We start from the raw sequence: 20,671 nt of genomic DNA on the forward strand, positions 1-20,671 counted from the left end.
AAATAAAAGCTCTTTGACCCGACATCGTCATCGTTAATAATGCATCCCTCCGCCAAACTATACCGCGCAGTCGCTCTCGCAGTCATCAATCAGTCGCTTTAATTATCGGGACCAACTTTAAATGCCACAACCATAAATCACGTTTCCCACTCATTTTTCTTTAATGAATTCTAAAGCGTTAATAAACTAGTAGGGAAGAATTAAATTAGGTTGTCCATTACAACAAAAGACAGAAGGGGCGAAAACATGAAAAACATTAATATGACCCTGAATTGTGAGTAGATGACTGATGCATGTGGGTGGTTCTTCGGTTTGGGTACATTTACTACACCGCTACTGCATCCATTCAGCGTGGCATTACTTTGATACTTGAGGTCAAATTGTAAACAGTGAGGTTAATGTGTAGTGCCATCGCCAACTAGTGTATATTATAGTCATTTTGGTTAATTTTACATTGACATTGAATATTTTTTTTTTTTGACAAAGTTGTTTGTACATGAAACTTCTTTCTATTTCTGGTACATTGTCTGTACAGTCTTATGATGGCGACAGTTTAACCCTAAAAGACAACTTCTTCCATTATCTCCAATGGAAGATATCACACCCTCAACCAGAAACACAGCCAAGGCGCAGAAGGCGGAGAATGGCCTGCTTCTTATTCTGCTAGCGCGCCGGCGCTCTCCATCGGTGTCTAGCAATCCCTTACCCCTTTCCCTACTTTCTTCTCTTCCCACAGGCATCCCCGGCAGCGCTAACCCGGAGCCAAACAAGCGAATCCACCTCTGGCGCACATTAAGGTTCTTATCGTCTTCAACCCTCCACATTTTCCATCCCCGCCTCCAAAAGGGCTGCGCATATGCAATCCCCTGGCCTCCAATCTCACAGTGTTTATAATTGATTCTTTAAGGATACAGGCTTAGTCTCTCTCTCCAGCACTCCCTGAACCGTGGAAACACCCCTGCACAAAATTAATAATTCAAAATCATTTTAGTAAGTGGCTACTGTCTAATTGTGTAAGAAAATTCATGATATAAGGTAATCATGTGTGCATGGCAGCAAGGAACATGTATGACTTTCTTAGATTTGTTCTCTCTAAGATACGACAGTGGAACCTCATAATTTGAATTCCCTTAAGGTCATATGATACAGAAACCAACCATAATTAGTCATGGAAATTTATTCATAACTATCGAGTTTGAACAATAGAAAAAAAATAAAAAATCACGCGAAATTAGGCCCAATTCTAAACATATGTGTGTATACCCCGCTTAAGAGTGTGTTTTGACGCACGGAAGAAGCGGAGTTGACAACACTTGATAAATTTGTTCTCAAAATATTTTCAACACTTTAAGTTAGTTAGTAATGTGTAAAAATAAGATGATGTGAATACAGGCTAATAGTATCGATGTGTGAAAAAAATATGAAAATGAACATACAGTAGTTCTGAACCAAAAGCGACAATAATGTTGCCTGTATAGGCAGAACAGATTTCCCTTTAAATTGTTTCCTTTTAAATAAATTGGATTAAACATTCTAAACACAAATTCGGGGATGACCATCATCCCAGAGGAGACTGTTTCTTCTACTTTTAAAAAAAAGCTCAAACATTGGCTTACTGTGAAAAAAAAAACAAATCAAAAATTAAAATCACTTTTGTGCACATCACAATTAAAATAAAATCCATTAAATCCAGAATAAGACAGTAAAGCTTATGAGGCTTCAGTTTTTTCCTGAACCGGCTCATCACTTTGACAGCGTGTGTGAACGTGGGTCAATTAGCTCTAGTCACTCACTTCTCCTTCCTCACTGTCCCCATTCACTTCCATCGTGTTCTATCAATTTTGTCATTTCTGTCATTTCTGTGTTGTCGGGAAACAAATCGTCGCAAATTAACTGCCAATAAGGTGGCCTCCTTTCCCGCAGACTGGCAGTTTTGTTTCAAAAGAAATGGTACCCAATTCAAGATAAATGTTCCTGATAAGCAGTGAAGCCGTTTGTTTTCTACGGGCACCACATAGACACTCCGTTGTCTCTTTTTAATTGACAGTCTCTGTTTAAAGTTACAGCAGCTGGGCCGCTGGGGCTCTTAACCACGCGCATTGTTCAGTTTGTATAACATGTTTGTGTAACAACTACTCCCGAGACACAAATATTGAATCATCTTTGTCTCCCGAAACTTGGAAAACCCCAAAAAATATTGAGTTTGTAGTTTGATGGTGTGAATTAAACGCTCCAAAGACAAAACAAAACACGAAAACCTAGCCTTATTTGACAAAAAAAAAAGGGGTTTCATTAGGCACACATTCATTACTCAGCAAATGCCTTAATTGATCATTGTCTTCCAGTTCTACGGTAATGGCAAATGGATTGATTGAGCCTGCAGAGGGAAATGGTCGGTGGAATCCTCAGCAGCAGCTGTGAGCAGAACAAAAAGGTTCACCTTGCCAGAGAGGACGGTTTGAATTTCCAGCTCAAATGTCATCATGTTCAATGGCTAATACATTTAATTGGCTATTGAGCTAAGAAGTCGGTTCTGCGAGTGCACAAAACTTCCTGAGAACGAAAAATTAGCCCAGCAAATCACTCGATCATTCCTGAAGTTAGTCACAAGTGGGAAAAAAATTAAATGAAGAGTCTAGTTTCAAAACATCTCACAGCAGGCATTATAAGTTCAAAGTGCGTGCAACAGGATCCAAAGCGAAGCGTCTTAGGTTTTCTTTATTGACCGCCTCTCATTAGCTCCCACCGATGAAGGACGGAGGGCGAAGGCTGGGAGTTGTACTCTGAGGGTTAATAACAGCTGAAACAAAGCCAATAGTTCAAATGGAATGATCGTGGTAATTACACAAGAGTCCGATTTGCACCAGAGCAGGTGATGTTGGACAGGGAGCTCAAACGGACTGATGGGAAATAGTGATGATACAATAGGTGATTATGAGGTCTCATTGTCAAATACCCTGATTGTTAGCTTTACCGGTGGCTATTTTCCATTTGAAAGCAGTACAGCGGGAAACCATGATGCATTGAAGCCATTAGGCAAAACAAGACAGTAATGGAGGAGAACGAGGGCCTCCTGTATTTAAGGTCTCAGCATGTGGCTGTTGGCCACAGTAAGGAAACAGAGGACAGCAAGAAAATGAGATCAGTGCAGCAAAGTGGAGACTGTGCAGTACAGCGTCACAATGACGCAGCAATGAGCCACCAGCAGTGATTTACGTCAACTCAGCAGGTTTAGAACTCTGGGTCACCAGTTACCCTTCATAGCGATTGAATTTTTACTAAACAGCTTCTACCAAACTATTTAGACTACACGGTATTTAGCGTCTATATAAAAAGGGACACTGTGAATATCAACAAATACTGTAGCAGCCGTGTTTGGGACAGTGTTGCATTTCATTCTGTTGATATGCCAGCAGCAAGGCGAGTGGGACAATGTTTTATAAGCAAACAAGACTGATGGTTCCCCTGTCACATCTTTCACCATTGTGACATTAAATTCTCCCAGTTGATCTGAGATAAGTGATGAAGCACAGGACACTATACAGCCTGATGGATATAAAGTATTACAGTACAGCATACAGGAGTACTGTATAAACCACAGACTTATCTTCTTCATCCTTCCACAACAACAAAAATACAGTATCTTTTGTAGTGAAGAGCCACATCTCGTTGTGTTTGTGCATCAAGGAGACTGCTGGAAATGGCAGATGCACTGTAACTGTCTGACAGGAAAACGAGTGTCCAATGAGTGTCCTTCGTTCCCTGCGGCGCTTATTTTCAGCCTGTAAATCAAGCCCTGCTACTCGCCTCGCTTCTCACTCTTGGATAGTTTCATTTTTTGGTTCCTTTGCATCATCCACTGCAACTACGCTTCAAGCTGTAGGCCAGCAATTAATATTAACTGATAGCAATGTTTCCTTTCTGCGCAGCTAAAAGATGACGGCCAAGAAATGTCTACAGTCTTACGAGCGCTCCTCTCTCGGCATCAAAAGAGGCCACAGGACGTGACGCTCAGTGGGACTGAAGGAGTCCCCGAGAGTGGATAATAATCCCTATCATCTACCGCAGGAATAATTGGAAGGTCGTTAAATGCCACTGCGCCCTGTCAGGTATTGCGACAGGTGACGTGGTGGCATTCCATTTTACCAAGCAGTAGTAAAACAGTTTGGTCTACCTAGTACGCCAACAGAAGTTGACATTGTCAAGAGTAGTGAATAAGCTACCAGTACCACTTCTTGGCACCCTTGTATACATAAACTCATATATAATTTCAAAAAAGTCACTCGCTGGTCAAAAGAGGCATTACTTCTGCGTGACAAAACGAAAGTTCAGTATACAGTGGATCAGGATACGTTAACCGGCATATGATCTTTTAATTAGGCAAATGTCAGACAGTAATTTGAACTACATTACAACTTCCGACCCGTTGCGTCATTGTCCCTTCTGTCCTTTCACCCACGTTTGTATTACGCTTGTTTACTGAAAACAGATGGGAAAAGTGCTATATCCTCATCAGAGAAAAAATATTGAAAAGTTGTCCTTGGTTTCCGATATGACGTTTACGAACAGCACGCATAAGAGGACACACTCAGTTCCCACCGTTCGTACTGCTTTTTATTTGATTGCTTTATATTTATGAACTGTTTCGATAGATACGTTTACTAAAATGATTACAGCTGCATAGGTTAATGAAAGACTACAATGAGCTCTGACTTGCCTAAAAATTCCAATTTTGTCGCTGCCGTAGGAATGGAACTGCGTCGTAAAAAAATAAGTAAGAGCATGCAACTTTGAAAGGTTGTTCTACTGTTACGTTTACACTCCCTCATCTCCAACTAATAGTAATATGGTACCAGGCTGTGCTTCTTCTTTTTTAATGTTTTTAAATTACAGTAAACTACAATTCGCAGGGGATAGGGACCAAGCGGAAACCATGAGTAATTGTAAAAATGTGTATAATTGGCTATATTAATAGTTAAAACCATGAATATACCCCAAAACAATATCACAAAACACTTTCATTGCATTGCAAACGTATCTTACAACATTACTCTTAAATATAAATGACTTACAGATGATTTGATTTACCCAGAAATGCACCGGAAGTGTGCATGTACATGTGGCGAAGACTTCCACTGACAACCCAGGCTAAACCTACCTCCTGCTCGACAAAAAAAAAATATCTCGCTCAGTTGAGATGCATTATTTCATCAATACATTCTTGACACCAATTAATACATTCCTATTGCCAAGGCTTAGTCAGTATCCTATGGCATCTTAGGGTGTTACAGAAAAAGCACAAAAAGATCATCATTTATCGATTCAAACTGTGACGTTTTGCCTTTTCGTTTGCCTTGATCTGGGAAATCTGCAGCAAGCTCTTAGTCCACAGTCTCGTCAGGTCATGTTCCTATAGCACATGACCATCATCTCTTCCTCGTAGCACGCACAAATACCAAGGAGTGGTCCAAGTCATGCTTCAGCATAAACAAGCCAATGCTCCCAACAGTGTTAATCACAGTTTTAGTGCCACCACGCTCCAGGATACAGAGGGCGGCGGTTCATTGCAACGATCAACTTCCTTTTTATCCTTTTGTATTGCATTCTGAATGCTGTCTGCACATTTAATACTGTCTTCTCATCCAAAGTATTTCAGCTTATTCCAGCGGTACCACGGCCCACTTACCTCACGTAAGCCACATTGTGCATTGTTTCCCTTTTTGACTCCTGTGTCTCTCCTCGTTTCCAGTATCCCCCCCCCCCCCCCCCCCCCCGTGTTCCTGATTCACATCATTCCTGCCACCAAGCCAGCCGCCTGTCCTTTCCACTGCCTGCCAACGCACCCAGGACCACCGCCATTACCTTCCTAAATAAACTGTTCATCACAATCAATCTGCCTCCGCCTGCTCTTGGGTCCAGCTCCTCTCCAAACATGACAATCTGAATTACTAAATTCTGATCAGTTCACATCTCTATCTGCTCATCAGAAGACTTTGTGAAGTACATCATGCAAGTTGCTCTATTTAACCTCTCCTCCATGCAAGGAATAGAATGGCATCCTGTGTTTCCCAGTGGTAATTATGGTAATACAGTACAGGAAATTCTAATACACCCCTAGACAGATATCTACTTGCAGTGCTGATTGTGCGGACCTGAGATGTTCCATTGTATTCATGAGGCTCAGGTTCCAAATACCGGAGACAAATTCCTTGTGTGTTTTTTGGACATACTTGGCAAATAAAGATGATTCCCATGTTGTGGTTGATTTTAAAAATGACAAAAACAACCATTGTCAGCATTTCGATCTCTCCACACAGCTGGCACGCAGCTGCACGACACAGATACAGGGATTAGAATCACTTGAGTGCGCTGACAGCACGTGCCATGTGGTGTTTCACTTGTTGTTCACAAACCTTTGGTGCAATGAGCATCTGTTAAATGCTAGCCCCTGTTTGCTTTTACTTTGGTGTCAAAGCTTCCAGATGTTCCTGCAACTGTTCCTTGGGCTTTGATTTGCTTTTCATGCAAGCAGGATGCAGCCCGTTGACTTCCTTCTGTCTATTGACAAATAAGATGACATCCACGGATAAGCTTATCTATTAATGTGTGGACTAATTGGGGTTGGACTCATTAATCTACCCAGCAGCAGGCTTAGACGAGATTGAACGGACAATACTGGCTACTGGCTGAAATAAAATGACTGCTGGAGGAGTAAAAATGCCAAGAACAATCACCAGAAACCCAAAATGTCATTTCAATGTAGGTGACCTTGGAAAAGAATGCTTCTTTGAATTACCTGGGCTTTGCTCACCTCTAAATGGGGTCAGTGATACAAGCAAACACAAACAAATGGGCGCTGAGAGTGCAGCTCTGTTGCTGTGCATTACGACTGCCCACACGTGCCACACACACAAAAATCGACAGTCACCCCAATTACTCTATTTACTGCGTTCCCAGCAGCCGTAAGCAGCTTTCGAGGAGTGAACGCGCTCCGATGGAAACACAACCTGCTTGGCCTCAAATTGCAGCCAGTTCGATGGATTCCCAGTATCAGAAATACGTGGTGTATTTTTTCTTTGCTGCACAGATCCATTTGGAATCATGTTTTGGCCATATTTGCAATGTTTTTTTCCCCCCCACTTTCTACTTTGCTTTTTAGTCGAACAAAAATCATACAGGGTGTCCCAAAGGTCACTAAACATTCCCTTTTTTCTATTTAATTTCCGGTGCCATTCGAATGGACGAAAGGCCATCGTCATTTGACAGCTTCCATCCATCCATTTTCTTTACCGCTTATCATCACTAGGGTCACGGGCTGCCGGAGCCTATCCCAGCTGACTCTGTCCGAATGATACCTTCAACGAAATATATAAAAGGAAGTGTTTGTGACTTTTGGGAGACACTGTATTGTTTCGACACTTTATTTTTAGGAGGATTATATTAATTTAAGCAAAAGTATCTGCCAATAGAAAAGGAACGTGACAGTTTTCTTAAAAGTAAACAGCTATGCTAAAAAAAAAAAAAACACCAATGTCAAAGTATTAACATTAAATAGATGTAGGTGATATACTGTAATTTGCTATTTTAAGATAAACTTGTTCATAACCAGTAAAAAGTTGGTAGACAATCATATTTTGTCTTAATTTGAATAATGTAATCCAGGTTGGATTAGTTTTTTTGCAGTGAACAATATATCTACATTTGCAATTTTGGCATTGGAAAAATGAAACAATGGCATAAATTACTGAAGCTAAAAGTACTGCGTGGTGGAAATAGCAAACTACGACACAAGTAAACACCCCAACACGGAGGCGATGTTCAACCTCACATTCGACCTTTCATGATGGGATTGCTTAACCTTTAAGAGACAGCCAAGTAGTCCACAAAAAGCAGCAGGTGTGTACATGGTGTTCATCTGCAGCTGTGTCTGCGATCCCTCCATTGGCAACGCTTGCCACGCTCAGCATGAACAGAACAAGCTGGACTCCCCGTTTCCTCCCACAGCTGCAATGACTGTTTACCAAATGTCACGTTGTTCATATGTTCCAAATGGCTCTATTAATGCTGACCTTGCGTTGCAGACCCGGGACACCCTCAGCCCTGGGAGGCCAAGGAACGATCGACGCAGGCTGACTCACCACTTTGAAGTCTTCGGCGCTGCACTCCATGCCGCGGTAGTAGCAGGACAGCAGCATGTCCTTGATGTCGTGGCCCGTCCGGTCGTAGAACTCGCGCATGTTGAAGGGCCGGGGCTTGTAGTTGTCGAAGTCGGCCCTCTCCTTCAGGACCTGCAAGACGTGTTCCTCCACCAGGTGCGGGTCCCGGATCTCGTACCTGCACCAGGAAGAGCATTCAAATCCTCAGCTCGATGTTAAAAGTTGAGCGATTTAGCAGCTCATAACAGCAGTAGTGAACATATGCTTACATTAATATTTCATTTGCGATCCTTAGTCATTGCGGTAACGCTACGGTAATTACATTTTGTATGCAGAATAAGACTGTCAAAAACATTTTTTTTTTTTTTTTAACGTTAGAGAGAGACCAAGGGCGAGAGATTTACCTCTGTGCAGTAAAAGCATTTTTTTCAACTGTTAAAACTTTGTATGGTCAATGTATAAAGAGTTTTGCATTTTATTGATTGTATTTGTACTCATGGAGGCACTTCATCACCAATTCACTGAATTACACATCAATTTGTGTGCGGATTTGTGTGTGTGTGGCACATGCAGCTGATAAAACAAATACCTCCAAAATACTACTATTACTTGGTTGTCTCATTTTACAACTGATGGGTGAGCAGGCACACAATTTTCCATAAAATACCTTCTTTTAGTAAAAATATCTAAATATTAGCTGACATTTGTCAAGTATTTCTTGCACTATATCGTACAGCAACGTATACAAAGACCACAATGCATGATAAGTGCAGTAGGAAGCACCACCAGGACGATTTTGTAACGTTTGGATATAGTTGCATCATAGCCAACCAGGTTATACGCAGCCTTGGGCACCATCGCTTTGACGGCCAACATGTAATTGCATTTGTATCACAAACACAAGGTGCTTTGGCGCCTCAAAAAGAAGACATGGTCTTTTGGTACAGCAGCAGATTTTCAGCTTGCTAGTGAAGGAGGACAAGGAACATTTCCAGCTTCCAGGAAAAGCAAGATAAACCGTGAACGTGCCACGCGTTAGTCTTTAACAGAGTTGTCCATAAATCTTAGTGTTCCACCTTGGTCGAGTGAGTGGAAGGAAAGTTAATTACTTAAACCCTCTCTCTCTCTTTACGCAGACAAATTAATTGTAATGCCTAATAGCTACGACTGTCTGCAGCAGTAGGAGTGCTTAGACCAACTTTCCTAATGTTATGAAAACACACAGAAGCTCCCCGCTCTCCATAAATGCATTCATTGCTGAAAGAGCGCCATGGTATTGGCGCAAGCGGCCCATCATCCTCTGTATTCCTTCTTTCTGACACATGGCAGAGCATGAAGGATTGATAAATAAAAAAAGTGAAGAGAAAAGTCAAGTACAGTCTCTGTCTGACGACCAGTATCAACCTCCTGCACCTGCTCGCAGTCATTCAAATTAACCTCAATTAACTGGCGGGACCCCTGCTCAGGGGGCAGACAGCCGGTGATGTCCCCCCCAACCACCACCAAGTGAACAGCCAGAACAATTGCGCGTGTTAAGATGAGGCGTTATTAAAATATAATTAGGAGAGGGAGAGGTGGGCGAATGCTGTGACAACGCGAGGGATTGCATCGAAAAACAGGGTGGCGCCCCTTGCATAGATTTGAAAAAGCACAAGACAAGATAACATTTCTCTTTTCACAAGTCTTTTTCCTTTCTCAACGGCGGATGATCGCTTCGTTCTTTTCTCTTTCCCTTCGCCAGCTTCGCTAGCAGGGGTAACTTGTCGAGAGCCACTTGCCATCCGCGCAGCTACGTCAACGCCAACTCGTCTGTCATGGAGGATCCGAGCCATCGCGTTGAGCTGCCGCTGCTACTTCCCACACCTGACATTTGTTTCGGTTTCTGCCACTTTTGGATAAAAATGCTTTGCGTCAAATTGACCAAGAGACATTATTTCCGTTTCTGGGAAGCAACATAGGAGGGTAAACATAATTTCTTTTCACATATCATCCACCTCAGTTTATAATTGCCAACATACTCTAACTACGTCAGAAAAACGTCAGAAAATAAGCAGAAGCGTTGCCATCTTCACTCATAAATTGCTAAATGACAGTGAGGATGGTGACATCTAGAGTTATTTGTCATAGATATGGGCGCTTGCGTCAGCAATAATTGGTAGTATATCTTAATGGAGCTCCTTTTAATTCCACAAGGTCATGTTTGATTAGTGTTCATTGACAGTACCTTGGCACTTGGGAATGATGTCGGAGGATTAAGAAAAAAAAAAAAAAAGGAAAAACCATTTTCCCTTTTCACCGTCTCTATAGCCAATAAATACGTGTGTAATGGTAAACATTTAAAGCGAGGTGATTTTCCACTCCCATCATGCAGATTGTCTCGAGCTGTGGGCCAAATTTTTAGATAGGAGGGCTAGATGGTGGCAGCAAACCCGTCTCACTTCACAACAACCAGAGGTTTGGCACACAGTGAACAATTCTTCCAAAGAGGCTAAAAGCTTGTTTCAAACTTTTATTGCCACTTTCAATTGAGGTTTCAAGGAGAACTAAACATGAAACAAAGAAAAAAATACACATTGTGTATTGAACTAAAGTACATTAACCTTCTCCTACCAAGGTCCTACAGCTTAATGCTAACGCACAATGCAAAATGCAAATAGAAGCGCTAACAAAACTAGCATCGATGTCACGGAAATTATAAACCATTAAAGAACTTATATTTGAACATAATTGGTAGCAACACGTGGACAGAGCATGAAACAACACATTGTAGTTTAGTTGCGACGTCATCAGTTTTTCCATCCTCAAATTCACATGTAATAGTCTATGTCTGTATTATACGACCCCCTGGCGGCCAAGCAACGTTCACCAGAAGGAGCAGCACAATGCCCACTGAATTATTATCATGATGCGCAAACTGTTAAATTCTTTACATTGAGTTATTTTATTATTATATGTTTTTTATAAATACAATACTATAGAATGCTATTATTTTTATTCTATATTACAAAAAAAATTTTGGGGTGTTTTTGGGCTGTGCTGTGGCAGTTGGAGTCATTTCAAGGAGGAACGATGATTTGAGATACGAGGCATTTTGAGTTGCGAATGTGGTCACGGAACAAATTCAACTTGCAAGTCAAGACATCACTGTACTTTGTGGGGGGGGAAAGTATAAAATTGGGAAATTAATTGCACGAGTGAAAAATTCATTCTGCATGCCAGTTGCATCACTGGTGTTGCGTGGGAAACCTCGGCACCAACCCTTGGAAATGGCAGGTCAAAGCAAATCAGGCCAATTACTTCATCTCTGCACTTAGCTCCGAGCTAGTCGGGCAACTCTGTCCTCCCCGGAGGTGGCGAAACATCATTAGAGTTCCTCGGGAAATACGACACGGCCCCCTTTACGGGGTTATCCTTTAGTTAAATGAATTGCATCCTGAGCCTCTGCTTTATAAGCAACACGGAGCTGCCAGGAGAGCACTTAAGCCGCCACATTCAGAAACCCACTAGCCGGGAGACTTCAAAGTACACACGGCTTCAATAATACCGCTGGAGTTTTTAATATTGCCCTTCCGTCGCTCCCAAAAGAAAACTCCGGCGTGCACTGGCACTGTGGCGAGAAAGAGGTGTGAGACCCTCAATTGGATTAAGGGGCACAAGCACTTTAATTTCTTTCTGGGGATGGAGACGAATGAAAGCGGATCTGCATCACTTGGTCACCTCGCGGGAGGAAACGATTTTCAGGAAGAGCTCAAAATTCTGCATACGCACGACCTAATATTAAACATGCATGTCGCCGCAAGGTGGTTCAATCCACCGGCATTACTCCTGCATGTACAATGTAAAAATGAAATTATCATGAAGGTAATTGTACAATTAGTGCTAAGTAATTTACAAAATCAGATGACTTGTAAGGTGTTGTGGCTGACTGGTAACATTAATTCCTGTTAGAGGAGTTTGAGAGTGACAAAAAAAAACATTTTAATTTAATGATTGGACGTAAACCGACAAATTTGTCACATTGTTGAGCACTGACGCAAGAAGACCAGTGGCAAAATACAGCAAAATAACATAGCGCTATAAAAACATTTTAAGTATATACAATATATCATAACAATATGATCAAACAGCATTTTGTACTCCATGCACTAGAAAACTCTGCAGCTCTCGCTTCCCCGACTTTTGATGACGCCGCATATTTTGGCAGCAAACGCCACCATTAGCGCTAATTATTCCACAGCGACCTTCTTTAGTCAATTATGATGATCATTGACTTTGGGGCTTCATCGAAACAGAAAACCGAGCAATTGAATCATGATGTTCTGCACTGCAAAGCGTGAATGGAAAACAAACACAAAATGAGTGCGCCCATTGATTTCCGTGCTTGCGACAGCCAGAGTGAGGTACTCCATCTTAATCTACTGTCTTAAATGAAATTTTGGCCATAATCAGATTTAGTTTTCAGCATTTTTCCTCATTTTTGATCGACGTCGGCAAAGGCCGGATTATCAGATGTCTCTAAAAGATAATCCTGATTTCTTATAATGAGGTGCGGGATTTGTGAAGAGATTTTTAATTTCCCCGACTGCTCTGAAATTGTTCACGACAATCAATGTTGAGCCTGTTCAACATTTACAATGGCAAATCTTTACTCCAAAGAGTTTGCCTCCACACCACCAGATACGCTAACAGTTAGCCTAGCTGCTTCTATTTCTTCTTTCACTACGACTACTCTGTATTTTTCTGCAATCTGGATGTTGAGTGGGAACATGCTGCCTGTCACAGGTCAATCTTGGTACTACAACAGCCTTCTCATTTGGGCGTGGATGGAAACTCGCGTGCGAGATGTGTGTGTGGTGTGCTGTGTTGGTCATCGAATACACAACATATAAGAGTCGCAGCCACACACACACACACACACACACACACACGCACACATTTCCTTGTAATTGGTGGGGTCTCTCACATCTTACAATGTGTGTGCGTGCTCACTTCAGTTCTAGAACTGGGGAAGGACATTAAATCGAATCAATTTTTAGGAATTCTGTCGATTAAGGTGATTTCATTGTTGATTAAACAGATGGGCTTCCTTCTTTGGCAAAGGGAAACACTGATTTCCAACATCCATCCATCCATTTTCTGTGCCGCTTCTCCTCACTAGGGTCGCGGGCGTGCTGGAGCCTATCCCAGCTGTCATCGGGCAGGAGGCGGGGTACACCCTGAACTGGTTGCCAGCCAATCGCAGGGCACATAGGAACAAACAACCAGTCGCACTCACAGTCATGCCTACGGGCAATTTAGAGTCTCCAATTCATGCATGTTTTTTGGGATGTGGGAGGAAACCGGAGTGCCCGGAGAAAACCCACGCAGGCACGGGGAGAACATGCAAACTCCACACAGGCGGGGCCGGGGATTGAACCCCGCACCTCAGAACTGTGAGGCTGACGCTCTAACCAGTCGGCCACCGTGCCGCTGATTTCCAACAGTTTACAGTCATCCCATGCATATTTGCAGTTCACTGTTCACAAATACAATTCTCCAAAGCACTGTCTAATAGAAATGTAATAATTTGATGTCAAGAACTCGACTGACCTGACTGTGCTTTGTATGTTGTGGAGGAGGTAAATTTAGCCTTGGTTGTTAGTGAAAGCTATGGAGTTGCGCACGTCTGGTCTATTTCTGTTTGTTAGCGACTTATTTTTAACGGTAAGAGATGGGCATGAATTACTCGCGGACTTTCGCTATTCGCCTCGGGGCTCGATCCCTATCCACCGCGAATAGGGGATTACTCTTTCTGCGAAATTGCCAGACTAGTGCGACAATGCCAATAACAATCCATATCTGCAGTTCTTACTGTATTTCATTGCATGAATCTGTAAGAAAAAGGTGTTGGCGTGGCCAGCTGTTTCCCCCCCAAGCATGTCTCATATCAGGAAACATGCAGAGTGCCGACATTTGATTTCAAACCTTGAGAGAAGTGTGTTTGGAATCGACGGAACCAATTCAAGCCCTTATCTCTTCCAGGACTTTTTTATTTTTTCCTACCTCAGCGAGCGGGTCAGGAAGCCACACACAAGCATGCAGGAAACACACACACAAACAGTCAGCGGACGTCTCCTTGCGGGCCGCAAGGAACAGCGAGAAATGTTAGTATTGCCCATAGCAAGGGGATGACAGTGTTAATCAGTGGCACTGCTCTGCAGCTTAACAAACAGCTCTAATTACACGCGGATAAAGACTTGTTCATCATGCAGTTTACGAGGCACATGCTAATTGCCGCCGCTTGTTGTGGCCCCTCCCTTCATCTCAAGTACCAAATTGAAGCTTTTACAAGAGGCGAGCGGTTATGGTTTGCTCTTCTCGCCCCCTCTCATTTAGTCACTGGATTTGCACTTAGGCATGCAGCGGCTCAGCTTCTAGAAAACGTGCAGTTCAGAGTGATGAGTGCATGCCTTTTTAGCCTTTCTTGCATTACAGGCGTGAGGCGGTACGCCGTTCCACCAGGCCGACGGGGGTTGATGTCAGGGGAGGGATTTATTTCTGTAATTCAAGTGTGTAGATAAACATCTCAAACTGTATAAAGTCATCCCCTGCTACTGCCAAAAAACAAATGTAATTTACACCCCCTATTTTTTTTAACAGTTCAATATCATTTCAAACATCTTACAACATTACCCTTAAAAATAATTGGCTTACAGATGATTAAAGAAAAATGCACCAGTCCGTGTAGTGAACAACCCAGGCTAAACTTAGCTACTCCCTGAAAAACAAAGAATAATTATCACTTCTCCATCACTTCAACATACTTTGTGCTGTACTACTTTCGTATTTAGACAGGGCTTTGGTGGCGTCTTGTGGCATTTTTTGGGCATTTCAAAAAGAGCAAACTTGGCAAATAGGTGAGTTTTTCACCATAAGGCTTGGCATACATGGGTTCCACAGAAAAAAAGACAAAAAAATGGGGTGATTAACAAAATCTTCCCGATAACAGCAGTATCAAGACAACGAAACAACCAGCTGCTTTAACTGATCTAGCTAAATGTACTTTTCATCAGGGGTGCGGTGGGGTCCAATTTCACCCAATTTGTCTGAAATTTCTTATTTATTCATTACAAACCTATCTTAGTTCATCCATCTACGCCAGGGACATATAGTGACAGCCAAAACATTGACATGCTCTTGCATTAGATGGCAGAAGGTACAATTAACCAGTTTATCCACCTGTTGCCATTCATACGAGTCATTGCTTCCTGCGAGTATCTCGGCTTTGTGTTCCCAACAGCAGCCCCACATTTCACAGAGGAAGTCAATTTGGGAGTAAATTGAGGCGCGATTAACAGTATTTCACCATTCGTACGGTTTGATGGTGTACCGTGACATTTTTCCAATGTAAAACGGGTGCTTCAATTGGCTCAATTAAGATAGGGAAATAGTAATCCAAGCCTAATGTAAAGCAGCAAGAAGAGTGTGGGGGGGGGGGGGGGGGGGGGGGGGGGGGGGGAGCATTTCAGACAAAGAGAGTAATGTAGTTTTCCTGGTACGTCGCCTGCTTATGTGGGCGGTTTTCCCCATATCTAGGGAAGTACTCCTGATGCTTTTGCAGCAGATCTCACTTAGCTATATCTACAGAATAATCACGAGCAATAATTCTTCCCTGAAAGGTTACAGTCACACACATATCTTCGCTGTCGAATGAAAATTCGAAATGATTTGGACTTTTTAACGTAACAATGTCCTGTCAAAACTGCCACCCTGCATTCTGTACAGTACGCACAACATACTGCAACGGCTGTCAAAACAGATCTACGTTTATGGTGCTAAATCTGGTGAATAAAATAGTTGTTAGTGCTGTGTTTTTATCAAATACATTGCTGTAAAACAGGGCGTTTTGTTGGTACTGTTACTTTCCTCGGACAACAACACTATAATATAATATGTACGAAAACAGAAGACTGGATTTATGTCATGCGAGGGTGTAACACAGGAGTTACACTCACCACTGCGCCTCGGGCATCCGCACTGCCCGTGTGGATCAATAAGCTAAAAATACACCGTTATGTTTTCCAGATGCTACTTGGATGTGTTTAGTGTTGTTTTGCCGCTTGTACAGTTTTGCGAGAGGACTGTCAACTGATGAGAAAATTAAGACGTCGAAACTTGTTAGTAGTGTATTTGGGGTTTGTCACGTCTGGCCAAAGTCTAAAATGATCAAAGCGTAGCAGGCACAAAAAAAGAAAGAAAGAAAAGAATGGACGGAGAGGATGGGGAGGGTAGCGGGAAGCAAGCGCCAGCTAGGGGATTTTCAAAAAATCCAATATTGAGACGAGGAGGCAAAGGAAGTGCTCCAGCAGCGTTTTCTCCATGGCCATTTACTATGAACCACATACAGATGGCGCTCATCTACGATGTTACCTGAGGGACTCACATACAGCATTTCCCCCACACTGTTATCATTACATCGATGTTACAACTTGAATCTGTTATTTTCATTCACTGGCGTGTGGCATACTAACAGCGCCTCAAAAGTCAAAACCGAACAGGGCAATATTCAGCCTTGACCAGTGATTGTCAAATTGGGGTACAAATACATTTGTTTTTTAACCTTTCATTTAGGTACAATTATTCAACTTCTGTGCAATAATTTTTTTCATTTTCCAATATTTAAAGGGGGAGTCCATCCATTTTCAATACCACTTATCATGTTGACCAATCACTGAGTGGGGACTGAAACCACACCACCTGCACCGAAGTCAGGCTAAGGAACCACTACGCCATCAGTGACACAAGCGGAATTTGCAATTTAAAAAAACATATATACTTTTTCACATATTTGTTGAGTCGTTTGTACTACCCTCACTCAACTCTACAAAAACCGACTTCGTAGAATAAAATTTTACATTCTTGCTTTGCTTGTCTGTATCTTGTTTTATCCCTACACTTGTTGCTGTCTTGGATTTATTTTTTTTTTTTTTTCTCCACAATAAAACGGGGGAAAAAAAACAACTGCAAAAGGTGACGGCTCCTTTTGTTAGGGATAAAACATTAGCCCAAGATGTCAGAGAGCCTTAAAAGGTTTTGCGTGTTTGCACCAATGTTGTTGGCGAATTCTCCGAGTGGGCCGGCAGCAAGCGAGACAGGTGTCAAAACATAGCCTTGCACTCACACTGCGACTCGTGCAACTTTAAAGGCATCACTTACTTTCCGTGACAAAGATTATAAAATATAAAAATGGACCTTTGCTACGAGCAAATGCCCCTTCAGAAAAAGACATGTTGGGAAAATGTTAACATAAAAAAAACATCGGGACGGTCATGTTTGTACGGAATGTTTAGTTGATTAGAATTACTGGACTACACTGAAATGGGGAAGCAGCGTAAAAACGTACAGATTTTGGACATGTTAATGCTATTCCCCACTTTCACAACAGATAGCTTGTTTTAGGACATATCGTGGACCTCCGCATTAGGGTATTTGTGAATCAGCATTCGCGATTTCCTGATTTTTTTTTGTCTTTTTTTTTAAATTTCAAATATATCCTCCATTATTGCTGAAAAACATACAAAATCACTATTTTTATGCTCAGGCCAAAGCAAGAACAATACTGCTTCGGCGCCATGTGGTGGCAACTTGCTGCCCAGGAATTGTTGAAGTTACTTGAGAAGCGTCATTAAAACTAAAGTAGTCTTTTGCCACCATCTTGTGGGATCTATAGCTAATTACAGTACAATGCAAACCTTTGTGAGGGGGGTGTCAATTACTAGCAGCTTTTCGCAGCAGGGCTTGGTCACTCACCCACACACGTAATTTACGATCGTAATATTGAACAGGTTTAATGTTTGTGATCGTTGGCCCCGACCGAGAAGATGGAGGAGGGGAAAAGAATCACTCGTAAACACTCGCCACACAACAGGATAATCTTTCAGAGAAGTCCAATTACCAGGTTTTTGCTTACTTTGATCGGAAGAGGGGCATCAGGCTCAAAATCAGCCCCGATTATCGGTATGTGTGCAGCGCATCCCACATTATATTGTGGAGTGCATCTGGGTAAAAATGTCCTTTCATTTACAGTGCTTGTGATTCAATTTGCATTTGATTTGATTTCTCATTTGATTTCATTTGTCAGTGAATAATAACATGAATATTGATGAGGAAATCCAGGCATACAGTCGACACCAGGCCTCTATGACAGTGTACAGTTTGGTGCTGATCTAAATTGGATTGCCTGGCTTTTGTGGAGCTCGGCACTGGGCGTGCTATTGCGGAAAATGTGTTACCCTATTACTCGTTTGAAGCTGAAAGCTGCCCCAGTCACTGAGCTTTAGTTCTGTCTGAGGTGAGTTTTAACAATACTTGCATAAACACTTCGGTTTGGTTTCGAATGAAAAAGACGCACAGTCTTAAACAGTCTTTACACAGGAGGAAACGTGTCCTTAGATAACCTTTGTTGCGATGTGGTATTTTAAAAATAAATTCCCACAGATGGGCTTCCCTGGAGGTAAAACCTTAGTGTCTGGCTCAGATTTGTTTTGATCTGCTCGGCACAAGACAAATGGCTGGAGGTGAGGTGGGAAGACAGAGATGACAAACAGGCAGAAGACTGCTGTGCACGCGTGACCACAGCCAGCGTTGAGGTCCGTCACGTGTGGATGTGAATGGCAGGGTGTGTTTGCACAAACAAATGTTTACATCATGCACGGCTAGAGATGTTTACGTTAAAAGGGAATGCAAATAGATGTGAAGGGACAAAAAGACGTACGCATTAGGCATGATGATAAATGGATGTTTTATATAAATTGTAGAAAGATGTTTACATTATGTGCCTGTGAGCAGACATACAGACACGCAAGGTGATAAACGTGATCGTAGGAATGCATATAAAAGCTTACGCTTCTTAGGGTGGTGTACTGATTTATGTAATATATGCTTGCTGTTTGGCTTTCTTCTATTAGACAAAGCTATGTCCTGACAAAATGGTGCTCCCCTCAATTCCTTGGCACCAGATGCCATAGGATGGCACCAAAGCAATATTTTTATATTAGATGTGGCTTTTTTTCTTCTTTTTTTTTTTTTTAGCTTTGTAAGCTAATAGGAAAGTTTTTCACTGAATAAGAGGATAGCTTTGGAAAAAAAATGAAAATAAAAATCAGCCAATAGGTGAATGTTGAGGTTCAGAAATTTGTTGGTTTTTTTTTACAATGCAGCGCCATTTTTTTCCTTAAAAACATGAGAAAAATGTGGTTTTTGGGTGGTTGGAACAGATTAATGGCATTTCCATTCATTTTAACAGGGAAAATTGATTTTACATCAGCGTAAATTGAATTATGAGCTCGGTCACGGAACGACTTCAACCCGTTAGTCAGTGATGTCAAATTTTTTTCCCCCGCGTACAGGAAAATGGAAGGAAAAGGGGCCCAATTCACCTTGTTCTTGAAACCCTACATTGTGCTCCTTCTGATGTGTGGACCTTGGCCACCAGGAGGCAGCATAATACAGACACAAACAAAGAAGAGTTTCACAACTATGTGACTCAGCTGCTGTAATTTTTTTTTTTTTTGGGGGGGGGTGGGGGTGGATAGGGTAAAGAATACGCCTGTGAGTCTTACCAGTCTACATGTCTGCACCTTTTATGTTCAAACATGTTGCTTAAGTGTTATAACACCACAACAACAATGGTATTCATTAGCCTGTCTATGGCACTTTGCATAGTTTGTTAGCATTAAGCTAAGTGGACTTAACTTTAAATACACTAATTCTCTTTGTATTATGTTTAGTTTGAGAGTAAGCTTTGGGTCACTCAGTCAAGGTATGTACGTCACGTCCAAAAAGTAGGGAAATAACATTAAGTACAGCCTGACCCCGTGTGCATGTATTGGGCACGCACCTGCCGTTGAGCAAGGCCAGCAGCTCGCCGGCGTGGTACAGGTCGTTGCGCGTCACCCGACTGAAGCGGAAGGCGTTCAGGTTGCAGAAGGTGACCGAGGGGAACTTCATGAGCGGCGCGGCCACCTCGTCCAGCTTGGTGATGTGCGGGTATTGGAAGTACAAGTGCACGCGGTCCACGCACACCAGAGCCAGCACACCCACGGAGCCCAGGAAGAAGAGGATCCACAGGCTGCGCTTGACGCACATGCGCTCGTAGGTGAACATGTGCGAGATGCCGTGCAGCGTGGACCTGCTGGCGAACACCTCGATGGGGGCCGGTCTCGCGTAGTCCAGCTCCTCGGAGTCCGCTTTGAGATCCATGGTGGACTGAAGCGTGCTTCGATATGATGGGAAATAGGCAAAAGACAAATAAAGGCTCAAGGAGGACTGGCTAGTGAATGTAAGCCTTCTTTCTCTAAAGATGACTGGGTGGGCTTGTGAGTCTGCAAGTTCACGCCCTGATCGGAACCCCGAGTTCCGCGTTCGGGGAGTAAAAGTGCCGACAGTCGGCTGGGTTCACGCATCCGCACACTTCGGCAAGTTACCTCGCCAAACCAAACCCCCCCCCCCCCCCCCCCCCCCCCCCAAAAAAAAAA

The 20,671-nt window shown here is 42.5% G+C and overlaps 1 protein-coding gene across 2 annotated transcripts in view; it reads right to left on the minus strand.

The window, feature by feature from the left end:
* asic1b (acid-sensing (proton-gated) ion channel 1b) overlaps window positions 1-20,634 on the minus strand; it is a 153,442-nt gene extending 132,808 nt beyond the window's left edge. For both annotated transcript variants that reach the window (XM_061785030.1, XM_061785029.1), the window contains exons 1-2: window positions 20,035-20,634; window positions 8,139-8,334 (exon numbers count right to left, since the gene is read on the minus strand). In XM_061785030.1, the coding sequence (XP_061641014.1) occupies window positions 8,139-8,334; window positions 20,035-20,396 (558 nt within the window). In that variant the 5' untranslated portion in view covers window positions 20,397-20,634. The remainder of the gene's footprint in view (window positions 1-8,138; window positions 8,335-20,034) is intronic.
* Between the last annotated feature and the right edge of the window lie 37 nt (window positions 20,635-20,671).

The sequence above is a fragment of the Phyllopteryx taeniolatus genome, chromosome 9 (genome assembly GCF_024500385.1).
Source record: "Phyllopteryx taeniolatus isolate TA_2022b chromosome 9, UOR_Ptae_1.2, whole genome shotgun sequence".
NCBI classification, from domain to species: domain Eukaryota; kingdom Metazoa; phylum Chordata; class Actinopteri; order Syngnathiformes; family Syngnathidae; genus Phyllopteryx; species Phyllopteryx taeniolatus.